Source organism: Athalia rosae, chromosome 5 (assembly GCF_917208135.1).
Source record: "Athalia rosae chromosome 5, iyAthRosa1.1, whole genome shotgun sequence".
Lineage (NCBI taxonomy): Eukaryota > Metazoa > Arthropoda > Insecta > Hymenoptera > Athaliidae > Athalia > Athalia rosae.
The window spans coordinates 12,597,272-12,612,323 of NC_064030.1; the positions used below are offsets into that span (position 1 = coordinate 12,597,272).

General features: G+C 44.7%; 2 protein-coding genes across 2 annotated transcripts; one reads left to right on the forward strand and one right to left on the reverse strand.

Annotated features, from left to right (window-relative positions):
* Positions 1-11,371: 11,371 nt before the first annotated feature.
* On the reverse strand, positions 11,372-13,034 carry LOC125500923. The gene is made up of 2 exons (XM_048655137.1): positions 12,855-13,034; positions 11,372-12,722 (listed from the first exon to the last, which is right to left on the reverse strand). Exon 2 carries the CDS (start codon positions 12,104-12,106, stop codon positions 11,372-11,374), a length of 735 nt encoding a protein of 244 aa, XP_048511094.1. The 5' UTR covers positions 12,107-12,722; positions 12,855-13,034.
* Positions 13,035-13,039: 5 nt separating this feature from the next.
* Positions 13,040-15,017, forward strand: LOC125500920 (protein ANTAGONIST OF LIKE HETEROCHROMATIN PROTEIN 1-like). The gene is made up of 2 exons (XM_048655134.1): positions 13,040-14,073; positions 14,240-15,017. The coding sequence occupies exons 1-2, from the start codon at positions 13,453-13,455 to the stop codon at positions 14,939-14,941; spliced, it is 1,323 nt and encodes a 440-aa protein (XP_048511091.1). The 5' UTR covers positions 13,040-13,452; the 3' UTR covers positions 14,942-15,017.
* Positions 15,018-15,052: the final 35 nt, after the last annotated feature.

The following is a 15,052-nucleotide window of genomic DNA, read 5'->3' on the forward strand; positions in this document are numbered from 1 at the left end:
TGAAGCTTACCGTGCGCTCATTTGGCATCAAAATTGGATATGTTGTAACTTTTGAAAAAAAAATATTTCGGACGAATGCTGAAACACGTATCGGCTCTTTTTGCGTATATGATACGCGAAAAAAGTTCCGTTCGATTCAAAAGATAGGCGGTCATATTTTGTCCGGTCTGACGTGGAATGTCCCATACTCACTTTAGAGGCAGTCCGCGCACGCCGTGCGGTCGCGCGGATCCGTAGTTTCAGCGTTAAACTATAATTATAAATAATGGGCATAGAGTTAAGGGAGTCGGGATTATTTAATTGGGAATTTCCTCCTCTTTAAAGATCTTTTTCGCAAATTTCTCAACTATTAATGGTTTCTGAATTATTCGCAAAAAACTAAATGCCTTCTTTTTTCGTCTTACTGTTTACCAACGGGTTAGAAAGAGATGGGGAGAAACGATCTCTCGCTCTTTGTCGTTCTTGGTTGCTGCCTTGTCGGCTACTGTGCTCCGCCCTCGATACACCGGTGCTCCGTAAAATGTTGACAATGTATGCTCAACGCAGAAACGGCTTGTTAGAAATAAATAGTCTAACAATAAGCAACAAGTGCCTTTCGGGTTTTTGAGCAGTCTCCGAAAAACATGAATGAGGTGCTATTCTATTCGGGACAGCGGGTAGAATTTTTTTGAAAAAAATCAAGTCCCGCTCGTAGAAAATTACAAAAGTTATAACCAATTTTGGGAAAAAACGGGGGTTTGTTTTTTTGCAAATATCTCAAAAACTATTTTAGATTTTTGAAATTCTTATCGCGATTTTTGGATTAGTCATCCTTTAGTTAAGTAACAAGTTTCTGCTGCACGAACATGAACATTGCAAGTGCGATAATTATTAAGCAGTGAATCTCAATTATTTTTTCTTTCTTGGAGCTATTCTTGAAAGGCTTTAGAATAGATCCCCGTTCAAACAATTTAAAAATGTTCATTTTTCACTTTTTCATTAACAATTTACGTAGTTGAGAAATGACAAACTCGAATTAACCATACAAAAATTTTTTTTTTAAATTTTGATTGATCCAGGTTTTTATCATCAAAAGCTACATGATAGTGTTTTTCTTTCAATTTTCATCTGTTACTGTTTGATAAAATTGTTAGAAACAAATGCGTTGTTAACGAGATAGTTAAAATTTTTCTTTATCAACTGAATCTTTGATGCAAACGTTGATTTGTAAAAGGAAAATCGTTTCTCAAACAAGTTTTTGTATTGCTTAAACACGGATTTGTTAATTCACACTTATTTTTATTCCACTTATAATTAATATTAAGGAACGGTTTTTTTAAATCATTTGCAATACACGTACATTAATTCTTTTTCCAAATTTGTCATCTCTACACGATGAATCGAAGAAATAAAGAGCGACTACGACGAATGAATATTTCATTATTTTTCGTCATGAAAATTTGTATGACAAAATTTTTATTTACGCAAGCGCTGACTGAAGCATGAAAAAATTGGACACAATTTCTTTTTTGTAATAACCAACGTAATTTTCGTATGGGACCCAAGAAAAAGAAAACGTCTATTTGGCACACTCTAAATTATCTATAAATTTATGGATGTTGACCTCTATTTTTGACGATAATTTTTTCAATAGATACTTATTTCGGGTTGGGAAGGAAACAAAACATTTAAAATAATCAAGTCTGTTTGTCTTTACGTTAATTTTATCACTAATATTACCTTATTACTATTATTATAAATTTTGTTTGTCTAATATATATTAAAAATAAAATTGTGGCGGCTCTTCGCGAAGCCGCCGCCGCCGCCGCCGGTACCCCCGCCCCTTCCTCCTCGTCCGCCGCGGCCGCCTCCGTGCTTTCTGGCACCGGCGGCGGTGCCGCGTGTTTTTTTGCGTTTCTTGCTGTAATGAAAAAAAAAGTTGAGGCTTCTGTCAGACGACACGAAATTAAGATTAACAAGAAATTCCAAATTTGCATGTTTGTGTGATTTCAACGCGCTAGAAAGCTGCTGTTAAACTTCGCTAACATCATGCTACTTCATAATACTTCTTAATTTGTATTCTGAATATTCAATATGGTAAAAAGGTACACAGGGAAAAATTTTTATTCCAAGTGATACCAAACAAATCTGGTCAAAACTCACTTTTTCTCGTCGTTGCCTTTCTTTTCCGGTACACCTTGTACCGGAGGTTCGCTCCCCGTAGCTTCCTCCGGTACACCTTGTGTTTCCGTTCTTTTCCGTCGTCTTCTCCGGTACATCTTGTACCGGAGAGTTTGATTCGCCGGCCTCGCCGCTGGTCTCCGGTACAAGATGTACCGGAGATGGCAACGTCTGATTATTCTTTTCTGTAAAAATTGTAGAGTCAATTTATCATACAATGTTGCTAATGTGAGGGGATAGGGCATGTAATACACTTTACGACCGTTATATTTCACAAATTCATTTCGCATACGAGTTCGAAGATATCGATGAAGAATGAAATATTCGATCTAGATATATAGCTATCGTAATCATCAGATTGCATGACCGTATTCGAAAAAGTAATCGTAATTCATTATTAGAATGAGCCAGAAATTTGAATACTTACGTGCTTTCTCCTCCATGGCTGGTGTTTGAATGAGCTCGCGTGCAATTTATAGCAAAAACCGAGGCACATTCCGCGGATAATACAGGACATTTTCTGTGCTACGGTAACAGCATACTATCGTTCCTTTTTTACCGATACAACCGATAATGCAGAACTACACGGTTAGCGCCGTGCCCCTCGTGCCCTTTTGCTTGCTTCAAATCGTTACCCATGGCTGGCTGTCTTTAAATATCTTCAGTCAACGACGCGGGCTAGAAAAACATGGCCGCGCTCACGATTTGTGTTTCGGCTCCCATATTCGGTTTTAAGTCGCCAAATGGCGCCTTATGGTTCACACGGACGCCACACAACTATGGAAAAATAAGCGGTGGTGGGGGTCGCTAGGACAGCCTTAACCCCGTCCCGTACTTCACACTATTTATCGTGACTTTGGGAAAACCAATCATTCCCTCATATTATACGTTCACTCAGACCAGGCACGACGAGGAACGCGTAAGGTACACGTTGTATTCCTACGGAACACTCCGAACAGACATGCACTTTTATTGACGTAATTTTTTTTCCAATAGCTGACGTAACTACAGTATTTTGGACCGGTACCAATTCGTGCATCCATGCTTTGAGATGTTCATCAAAAAATGTTACGGACTCCCCGATTTGACTGCCTGTGTCTATCAATGTCGAGCAAAGGCTACCACTAATATCAAGTTGAAGATATGGACAAATTGCTCTATCGTTGGATGGTGCATTCATCCGATATGCATGAGCCTCTATTTCGTCTTTGAAATCCCCTATAAAATCGAAAAAGAATCGGCGCGGTACAGGATCCCGCCGTATCGCACCGATATTTAGTTTAAATTACCATTATTTTGATTATTATTATTATAGGAGAGATAAAAGGGTTGCACAAAGTTTGGTAGTGGTTGCCTGACATCGGGCTTTGAACCACGTTCTGGGTACTTTGTGTTTCGCATTGGTCTGCTAACCATTCGACATCTTTGTTGATTTTCACGCGCATGAAGTTGTAGGCCAAGTTTGCACACTTTATCGTAGAACCAACCATGGTCGTTGATATCCAGACAAAAACATTGTCAATGTAAAAATGAGCCGCCAACTACCAAATTTGAAATCCTTTTGCCAGTACTTGTAATGAAATCAAAAAATAATGCCAAGCACTACGAGTTTCCGGCAAGCATATGGATACCAAATGCTTTCCTTGACCCTAAATAGCACTATCAGCTGTTTGGTGTTGGGTGCTGTCTGGTGAGCTGTGAGTAAACCTGAAGATAATGAATCAGAGGCACAATACCGCCGAGGGAGTGATGCATTTTCATGGGGCATAAGGTGAATTGGTAAGCTAGCTCCACGTGGTAGTTGTCAAGGATCCCATGGAGGTTTTGGGGATCGTCATGGCAGTCGTGGTAACTTATGTGGTGGCGAGAGTGGTGACTTTTACTGGGCGCCCAAAGTTACAAGGGTTAAAATGTGTCGCAATCTTGTTAGACTTTGAGCCGCTCCACAAGCCCACAGAAAAAATTGGGACAAGGGGCACGCTTGTGATGAGAGGTGAAATTTTGCTCTAGCTGAGTTCAAGTGATTGATAATTTTAGAAGTCAGTAATCTTGTAATATTTATTCATGCATTTAATAATGAGATTTTGTAGGTTCTTGTTTTGCATTGGAACGAACTTGTGTGACAATAATAAAATGTTCATCGATGTTAATTAATAATGCATTCCCGTATTCTATGATTTTTAAGTTTTTCTATAGTTTTTTATAAAATTATCTCAATGAAATTACTTTTCTTCTAATGATTTCAGAAGATTATTGTTCATCGCTTTCTATTTTTCTTTATTATCAAAGGTCAATATTGATTTCATAACCTTTCCACTTACATTTGTATTCAAGAAATGTCGAGAAAAAAAAAAGTTCGTTCTCTATCTTATTTTCGATTCTTTTTAAAATAATCCTGGAAAAAGTATTGATTATTCAGTAAGAATTTCGTTGCAAATCACTGCTTCATATCAAGATATTATTTATTTATGTATACTCTCACACATAAGTAACGCAAATAGGCCTGCGGTGACAGATGGATGTTATTTTTTTTTATTATTAGATATAGCTCGATGGGGTATATATTTCTGTCTCTGTCGCACCGTGTACAGTCCGCGACCTCTGCGCGTAAGCACACCAAAACACACCGGTATGACTAACTTTGTTTTTTTATAGTACCCTTTGTTTTGGTTGGATTGTTGGAGCTATCTCTCGCTTGAGTAACGCTTGGCGGCCCATATCGGTATTTCAGTAATTTTTATCTTCACCATGTGAAATCGGATTCATTCGAAAATCAATAGGTGCCGAGAACTCGGCAGAGAAAACTCACATTTAAAATCCGAAGTCAATCCGTGCACTCCTTCGACAGATATCGTGCGTCAAGTCTGCGAAGGAGAAGAAGAAGAATGCTGAAATCAACTAACTTTGATCATTAATAACTTCGGATCCAGTAGACCGATTTCGCTCAAATTTGGCCAGTAATGTTGGTTTGGCCGGGTAATGATGTCACACAAATTTCATTGAAAAATATTGAGCCGTTTAGAAGGTATAAAAATCGCTCCCTGTGTTGAAGAGATAGGCGAGTTTGTCCGGAAAAAGGATTCACGCTTGCGCTTGCCAGCCGAAGGTACTTGGCGGCGATTCGCTGCCGCGAATCTTGATTCACGGCGCGCTGAATCAGATCAGAGGTACTGTCTTGATCTCCGTTCTGGGCTCTGTAACGTGGATACCAGTTGTCCAAGACCGCAGTCATGACATCGAAGATAAAGGAAAATTTGGGTGTTGCAACGACCAAATGTCCAAATTCCTCCTCATCGTTGGTCTCGCAAGCCCTGAAGTACGTCGACATTTGCCTGATACCGCCCAGCGTCGGGTCGAGATTGATGAGTTACTGACGACATTGTTCGCAGTTTGTCTGATCATTAGTTTTTTTGGCGTTGTACCCCGCAGAAAATTTGACTGCGCATTCGGTGAGCGATGCTTCGAATATGTCGTTGGCACGCGCGACGATTCGGTGGGCATCGGCATCTGTATTCTCATTTACGTCCAGTTCAACATCCATCTCTGGGACAAGTCCATCAACACCGCATGCAAGGCTGAAATCGGTGTCTTTCCTCGTCCGGTATACAGCTGTTTGCTCCTCGACATTCAATAGCTTATCGTCCCCGTCGTCAGAGCAATTCGCTCGTTCCATTAAGTTCAGAACGATTTTTCTAAACGATCAGTCGAAACTGCTGCGTCGTCTGATTCTGATTTTCCGTTCCTCCGTGGCAACGCACCATCGAGAACACGTCCTCCAACGGATCTTGATTGAGTCTGCCCGCCATCAGGAATTTGACCTTCTCAATATTCAAGTCTTTCCAGAGCATAAGTATCCCCTTAACGGTTTACCTGAGCCGTTAAAGCATGGGGCGATTCTGGGGCCTTTGTTCTTGTTGAGGAAATAGGCATATGAGAATAACGCTGAACACCTTGCAATAACTTACGTTTATTATAAATTTAGTCAGGTAATCAGTCTTTAGTTGTTACATAGTCTAGTTGAGATCTCATGTCCTCTGAGTTTTCTGAGTCGGTTCATCTGAGGTGTCAGCTTTCTCGATCAATGAGAAGAATTTTGCACTTACTCTCTCAGACATGTGGGCTTCATCTGCATCTTCCATGGCAATAGGCGCGTGGATGAGTGAGTGTGTGAGAGTCTGTAAAAGTTCGTTATATTATGAGATTCGAAAGGAGTATAACTGTGTAGATGAGAGTTTCTGAATTGTATTAATTCAGTTGAGCACTGAATGATTGTATTAATCACATGAGCACACTACATAAAGGCTTACACGCAAAGATAGCACTTGATTGAGATTTACATGGAGCAACACGTGTCTCGTTAGCAAAACTATGAGCAAGCAAGCGTGGTTGCCGGAGAAGACGGCAATAAGGTGAGTCCCCAACGGTCGCAGTTGAGCGTGGTAGGTTCGCACAGAGCGACAGTTGTGGATGGCGCTCTTCTTGAGAAGACTGATTCTTAAACATTCCCGCCCGCCATCAGCAACTTGTTGATGATGAGTTGTGCCTTCTATGGTTGAGTCACAGGCAGCAGGGCGAGCTTGGAGATCGGTCGAGTGAGAGTGGTGGTTGCTGTTCTCAGGGATACCACTCGGGTGAGTCCATCGTCTCCTGGCAACAGTATGAGCACCCTGGCCATTGGCCACTTTCCTGGAGGTAAACGCTCATCAGTGATTAGGACTAGAGAGCCTACCTGTATGTTATTATGAGGGTGGTGCCACTTGGAAATCGCTTGCAAGCGCTGCAAGTACTGAGTTGACCATGTGTGCCAGAACTGTTGCATTCTCTGCCGAATGAACTGCCAGCGGGACATTCGATTCGTGAAGACGTCCAGAAGAGAAGGCTCGGGGACTGCGTTGAGTGCAGTTCCTATGAGAAAGTGCCCTGGCGTGAGCACTTGAGTGTCTTCAGGGTCATCGCTGAGTGGTTCGAGGGGTCTTGAGAGCTCAGGATCGCTTCTATTTGAGTGAGGAGTGTAGCAGTTTCCTCGTAGGTGAGCAATGTGTCTCCAACAGTTCTCTGGATATGGAACTTGAGAGACTTTACAACTGCTTTCCATTTACCACCCATGTGAGGGGCTGCAGGTGGGTTGAAAAGCCACTGAGTCTTGTCCTGTGAGAGCAGCGAGGCAATTTCCTGGTGCCCTGATGAGCTTTCTGCGAAGCACTGCTTGAGTTGTGCCTCGGCACCCAGGAAGGTGGTCCCACAATCAGAGTAGAGTGTTGAAGGAATGCCTCTTCTTGAGGTGAATCGTCTGTAGGTTGCGATGAACCCTTCGGTTGTGTAGTCTAAGACCACCTCGAGATAAGTAGCCGAGGTTGTGAGACAAACGAATACGCAGATCCAGCCCTTGTGAGTTTTTGAACCCCTACCTCTCCAGGTTTTGAGGGTGAGTGGTCCAGCGTAGTCAATACCAGTATGCGAGAAAGAACGTGACGGTGTGACTCGAGCCCGAGGTAGTTGGCCCATCAATTGCTGTGCACGGATCCCCCTTTGTCGAGCACACACCACACACCTGAGCACGTATAACTTGACTGGAGCTCTACCGCCGATGATCCAGTAGAGCTGTCTGATGAGTGCCAGCGTTGTTTGGGTACCACCATGCATCGTCTGTTTATGAGCGTGAGCGATGATGAGTTCTGAGAGTCTTGAGGTGCGAGGGAGAATCGCTGGATGCTTCGTCTCGTACGAGAGTTCTGATTTTTTGAAACAGCCACCCACTCTGAGCACACCATCCTTGTCGATGAATGCTGTGAGTCAGCTGAGTGGGTGTGAGTTTGGCAGTTGAGACTGCCAGTTGAGTTGGGCGAGTTCTTCTTGGAAGTAGGCCGACTGCGTAGCCTTAATCCAGAAGAGTCGTGAATCTTCCATATCATTTGATGAGATGGAAGCTGCTGGTGAGTTTCGTTTTCTTGAGAGCTTCTTGATGAGGTTACTGCACAGAGAGGTGATTCTGAGCAGCGTGTTGAGCGATGAAAACTTGTGCATGAGATCCCAATGATATTCCGGAGAAGTTTGCACGAACTGTTGCACGAGCTTCTTGTGCACATGTATCATCAGGAGCCAGGTTGGCTTGAGTGGGCCATGAAGCCTCTGGTTGAGTCATCCATGTTGGTCCCGTCCACCATAGAGAGTGTTCTTCGAGTTGATCTGTGGTTATACCACGCGAAGAACAGTCAGCTGGATTTGAGGTGTCTGGTACATGCCTCCAATGAGCTCTCTCGGTGAGTTCTTGGATTTTTGTAACCCGGTTACGTACATAATCCTTCCACCTCGAGGAATAAGCCTTGATCCATGTGAGTGTTACTTGAGAGTCCGTCCACAAATGAGTGTCGGTTATGTTCATGTTTAGAGTAGCAGAAACATGGTTTATTAGCGTGGAAAGTAGCAGCGCTGCTGTGATTTCTAACCGCGGGATGGTTAGGCGTTTGAGAGGTGAGACTTTCGTTCGTGAGCAGATGAGCGAAACGTTGGCGCCTGTGGACGGTGAGTGGGCGACGAGATACACAACGGCTGCTATCGCAAACTGCGAAGCATCAGAGAATCCATGCAGTTCAACAGCTGAGTCAGAGAGCGTGTTGAACCACCTTGGGATGCAGAGTCTGGCCAGACTAGTGAGATCTTGTCTGATGCTGAGCCATTGAGTTATGAGTTGTTCTGGGAGCGGGTCGTCCCAGTTGAGCTTGTGTAACCACAGTGCCTGAAGAAACATTTTGGCTCTGATTACAACTGGTGCGGTGAAGCCTAATGGATCAAAGAGTTGTGCTACTTCTGATATGATGAGGCGTTTCGAGAATCTAGCAGAGTGAGTTGATGAGATGGTTGAAAAGTTGAACGTGTCTTGCTGTGGTGACCATCTTATGCCCAGGATTTTTGCGTTACAGTCGTCGAATGAGATGTCTGATGTGTGACCGAGTTCTGATGAAACTTTTTCCAGCAGCTGCCTTGACGTAGAGTGCCATTTTGGCTAGCGGAAATCCGCCCGCGTGGCAGAGTTGTGTGAGTTGTCAAGCTGTTTGAGTGAGCTCGTCCACCGTATCTGACCCTCCGAAGATGTCGTCAACGTATCGAACGTGAGTGATCGGTTCCACAGCGAAGGGGTACCTTAAGCTTTCGTCCTCAGCAAGCTGAAGCAGCGTCCTTACAGCTAAAAACGGAGCTGCTTTGGTTCCGTACGTGACCGTCGTGAGCTGGTAGTGAAATTCCTTTTTCTGCTCGTCTACCCACAGTATCCGCTGAAGATCCCAATCATCTGGGTGTATCTTGATTTGCCGATACATTTTTGTGATGTCTGTGGCGAACAAGAACTTGCGTCGGCGGATCCAGATGAGCAAATCGAAGATATTGAGCATCAGATTCGGACCAGCGTGCATGAGATCATTGACAGAGTAGCCGGTGGAGCTGGCGCTTTAGCCGTTGAAAACCACTCTGAGTTTTGTGGTCGAGCTGTCTGGCTTGAGCACCCCATGATGTGGCAGATAATAGTGAGGTCTTCTGCTTGCTGAGCTGTCGTCGAGCTTAATCATATGCTTAGCCCTTTCATACTCCTGCATGAACTGAGTGTACAGTTCGCAGTACTGAGCATCTCTTCCAAGACGTTTGAGAATTCGTAACAAGCACTGATGTGCCGTGTGTTGTGAGTCTCCTAAGGCTGCTGGTGTCATCTTGAGCGGTATTCTGACGATGTAACGGCCTGTTGAGTCCCTTGAATGGGTCGTGCTGAAGTGGCGTTCACACTCCTGTTCTTCTGGGGTGAGTCGTGAGTCAGATGAGCTCGAAGGTTCTTCTTGAACCCAGAACCTTGTCGGCAACTCTTGCAATGATGAGTTTGATGTCTGTGAGACGCCATGGTGTGCTGTTCTGACAATTGTGACTGGTGCATAAACCGGGCCGATGACTAGCCAGCCAAAGATAGACAATTGAGCGATAGGAGTTTCAGGTGAGTGCCTGATGATGTTAGGTTTGATAAGCTGCCCGTAGAAATCCGCTTCTATGATCACGTCTATTGCTCTCGGAGTGAGGAACTCTGGGTCAGCCAGGTTTAACCTCTTGAGATGAGGCCATTCGAGCTCTTGAGATATCGCGCTGGTTGGCAGGATGGTCGTGACTATCTTTAGGACGTGAGCCGAGATGTTGACGGAGACTGGTCTGTATCTTGAGTGAAGGGTGAGCGTGACAACACCCTTGGTTTGTGAAGTCCGTTTTCCGCCAACACCATAGATGTCCAATGTTGAGTGCCTTCGTTGAAGGCTGAGCTGTCTGGTGGGATTTTCTGAAATAAACGAGACTTCTGAGGCAGGGTCGATGAAGACTCGAACCTGATGTGATGAGGTCGTTGAGAAGGCTGTGGTGATGGCTGTTGCCAGCAGGGTGAGATGGCTGAAATTCGTGAGTGAGCGCGCAGGAGTGCGATCGTGGTTACTGACGATCGATCCTGCACTTCATGCCGTCAATGATTATTTGACGTCTGAAGTTGGCTCCTTTTGCGCATCTTGAGATGACTGGGTGCGCTCGGTTGGCGTGTTGAACATGCTTGGAAGGTCTGTGCCATGTAACATGGTGTGATGAGTGTCGTTGCATGTTTTGCAATGCCAAGAGCTGTTGCACTTGCGTGCATTGTGCCTACCTAGGCAATTGCAGCACAACCTACGCTCCTTGACCAATTTCACACGTTGCGCCAGTGAGTAGTCTCGCAGCTTTGGGCACATCACGATGAAATGATCCTGACCGCAACAGTCACACGGATATGGTGATCGACGCTGAGTTGTCTGCTGAGTTGTCTTCGTGGGTGCTGGTGATGAGCGGTCTTGAGGCTGCTGAGACGCCTGGTGTGAGCTAGCACGCTTAGGTATGGCTCCCTTCGCAGCGCTGGATTGAACAGGCGTCGGCGTTTCATCTATGTTTTCCAAGGTACGTGCACGCGCCATTAGAAACGCTGTGAGTTGGCTGAGCGTCGGAAACTCGTCAGTGGATGTAAGAGAGGTCTCCCATCTCTCACGGGTGTCTCGGTCGAGCAGTCCGCTAATGAGAGCCACCATCAGACAGTCGTTACTTTCTGACGTGAGTGTTCTGAGCGATTTGGTGGTCTCATTGATGATGCTTACCATCTTGGTAAGCGAGCTGGCCTGACGCTTCGGCATCGGTTTGAGATTGAGTAGCCGATCGAGATGAGTTTTCAGATGAGCCTTTTGTTCTCGAATCTGGCGTCAAGGAGTAGCCACGCTGCATTGTACGATGCAGGGTGAGGTGAGAGGTTGGCAATGAGCTCCGAAGCGTCACCCTGCATAGCACCCTTCAAGTACTGAAACTTCTCCAGGTCATTAAGGTCTAAGCGATTCCCTATAACTGAGAGGAACATGGCCTTAAATTCCGGCCATTTCCGACAATCTCCGCTAAACGTAAGTACCGACAATTCGGGCGGGCGTGGGCGGGAGCCAGTCCCGGATGAGTCTGCAGATTGAGCAGGAGCGATGTGTTCCTCTTGGAGATGACCGAGCAGCCGCTTGGTCTTTAGCATCAGCCTAGTTTCCGTGCTGCTGACCTTGCGAGCAAAGTATGCGTGGTCTAGGTGAGCAGGCGGCCAATAGGGAACGAGCCATGAGTGCTCTGTTCGGAATGCCCGATGCAGCTCTTCGAGTTGATCGAGCACCACGGTGACCTCCGTCAGCATCATGTCGCCGGCAGGCTCTGAGGCTTGAGTGAGCAGTTCTTCCATTGACTCGATGATCTCGTTTTGAGCGTGAACGCAGAAAAATAATTCGCCGCTGAGGATCGTGGGTGAGCTGCTTCGAGTGTTGGGGCCTTGAGGCGGCTCAGGGACATCAAGGTTGCCAGCTGAAGGATTCTGAGTCGGCGGTTGTGAGCCGTCAATCGAAACCTTGCCTGATGCATTATCGTCCATAAGAGGCATTGCGGCGTGCTGTGTGAGCTGTCACTTGTAAATTAGTTACTCCAGCGTCACTGAACTGCACACAAACACGAAAGGCTTCAATACGCGTGCGAGTCACGATTGTTCGCGGAGAGGTGAGAAGTCTGCCTGAGTCAGTATGGCACGAGCGCGAGCGAGAGGACACTATTCACCGTACACCACAAGTGTGAGAGAGACAGCGCTATACCGCACAGCACACGAGCGCGAGAGCGTTAGAGATATGCCGCACAGCACACGAGCGCGAGAGAGTCATAGATATACCGCACGACACGAGTATTACACTGAGTTTTCCGAATAAGAGATTGCAGGTGTCCAATCCGGCTCGAAAAACCAAATGATGAGGAACTGAGCATATGAGAATAACGCTGAACACCTTGCAATAACTTACGTTTATTATAAATTTAGTCAGGTAATCAGTCTTTAGTTGTTACATAGTCTAGTTGAGATCTCATGTCCTCTGAGTTTCCTGAGTCGGTTCATCTGAGGTGTCAGCTTTCTCGATCATTGAGAAGAATTTTGCACTTACTCTCTCAGACATGTGGGCTTCATCTGCATCTTCCATGGCAATAGACGCGTGGATGAGTGAGTGTGTGAGAGTCTGTAAAAGTTCGTTATATTATGAGATTCGAAAGGAGTATAACTGTGTAGATGAGAGTTTCTGAATTGTATTAATTCAGTTGAGCACTGAATGATTGTATTAATCACATGAGCACACTACATAAAGGCTTACACGCAAAGATAGCACTTGATTGAGAATTACATGGAGCAACACGTGTCTCGTTAGCAAAACTATGAGCAAGCAAGCATGGTTGCCGGAGAAGACGGCAATAAGGTGAGTCCCCAACGGTCGCAGTTGAGCGTGGCAGGTTCGCACAGAGCGACAGTTGTGGATGGCGCTCTTCTTGAGAAGACTGAGGCTGGCGTCCCATGATCCGCAATTTTTTCCGGACCCGGAGATCCGGAATCTAGTTATTTTTCACAGCGCCAATCAGAGGCGTTCCGGTCAAACTATTTGCGGGACGTTTATATCCCCGTGTCACATGAAGCGCATTTTACGTGGACGGAACGTTCACGGAAGCGTCGCCGGCGAATCAATATGTTTCCTTTCGGCGCTGAGTTCAAAAAGTAGTACTGTGATTGGATACCAGCAATTCCGGCGGAGTGAATTCCGTGCCGTGGGACAAGGGTAGTTAAAAATAACGGAAATTATGTTACCCATACATACAAGCATACTATATATGTGATCACGCTTCGTCAGGGCGATTTTGTATACATTTCATCCAAGAAACATATGTAAATGCAAAACATACAGTGAAAATACAGCAAAAATGGATTCTGAAACTGTGTTGTTATATATTGGAACTATTTGGGTTAAGTGGAAAGCAGTTAAGAACATCTGGCAGAGAGAAGTTATGCGCCGTAAATTGTTAAGTTTAATTCATATTTATGAGACTTTGAACCCAGAGAGAGGTGATTGCCAACGAAATTTCTGGGTCCGCCCAATATTCACAACAGAATGCCGATTACGACAGGGTGCAAGTGACAATTTGGTCAAAGAAATGGAATCAGCTGACAAAGAGAAATACATCAATTACTTTAGAATGACACCGGAACTCTTTAATAAGTTATTTACTGTGCTGGAACCTGGCCTAACAAAACAAACTGTGGTTCGTGACCCGATTCCTGCCAGAACCCGATTGGAAATTACCCTTCGTTATTTAGCATCGGGCGACAGCATGATGTCAATCTCTTATGCTTTTCGGGTTGGACACAACACCGTTTCCAAAATTGTAAAAGAAGGTTGTGACAAAATATGGAACACTTTGAAGGATTCAGTATTTTTGACGCCGAATGTAAATAATTGGAAAGCAATAGCTGAGAGCTTTAATGAAAAGTGGAACTTCCCTAATTGTATAGGAGCTATTGATGGCAAACATGTAGTACTGCAAGTAAGTAAACGTATCATTGGGTACAATTATATGCATGAGTATTTGTCATCAATTTAGGTAGTCAGTCTCGAGGCACCTGCTTGCACCTTGTGAACGACATAGCTATATGTGGGTCATTGGAATTTTGTTGCACTCAAAAAGTTTGTTTTTCATTTTTTCATTTCAGGCACCACCGAACAGTGGTTCAATGTACTACAACTACAAGGGGACTCACAGTTTGGTCTTGCTAGCATGCAGCGATGCACACTATCGGTTCACTCTGATCGACATCGGTGCTGAAGGACGCCGAAGCGATGGGGGTATATTCCGGACTAGCAATATTGGCAAACGATTCGAAGAGGATTCACTTCAACTTCCTCCGCCACAATCTGTTTATGGCAGCAGTGGACCAATTTTGCCTTTTGTATTGCTCGGCGATGAAGCTTTCCCACTGTCTAAATATATGATGAGACCATATCCCCGGAGTTCTGCACTAAATAGAACGAAAAAGGTTTTTAATTATAGGCTGAGCAGGGCACGAAGAGTGGTAGAAAGTGCATTTGGAATTATGTCAGCGAAGTGGAGAATTTATCGTCGGCCAATTATTGCATCCATGTCCACCGCAACAAAAATTGTTCAAGCAACATGCTGCTTACACAATTACATAATTTCACATGAAGCTGAAATGCCCACTGCACAGAGATTTTACTCCATCCTAAGCACCGAAGAACGTAGCGCCGGTTCTTATGCCCTCCGTGACATAGAAAATGCTGGTTTGGCATCACACAGCGTTCATGCAACACGAGTCAGGGAGCAATACGCGAATTTTTTCGAAGGTGAGGGTGCAGTGCCCTGGCAATGGGAGAGAGTCATGAGGAACGACTTCTAATATAGTATTTTTTGTAATATAGTAATTTAACATTATGTATCTCTAACCTGAGTAAAGACTGATCGACTCGCATATAGGTATACTGTCTTTAATTTAATAGCATTAATTATG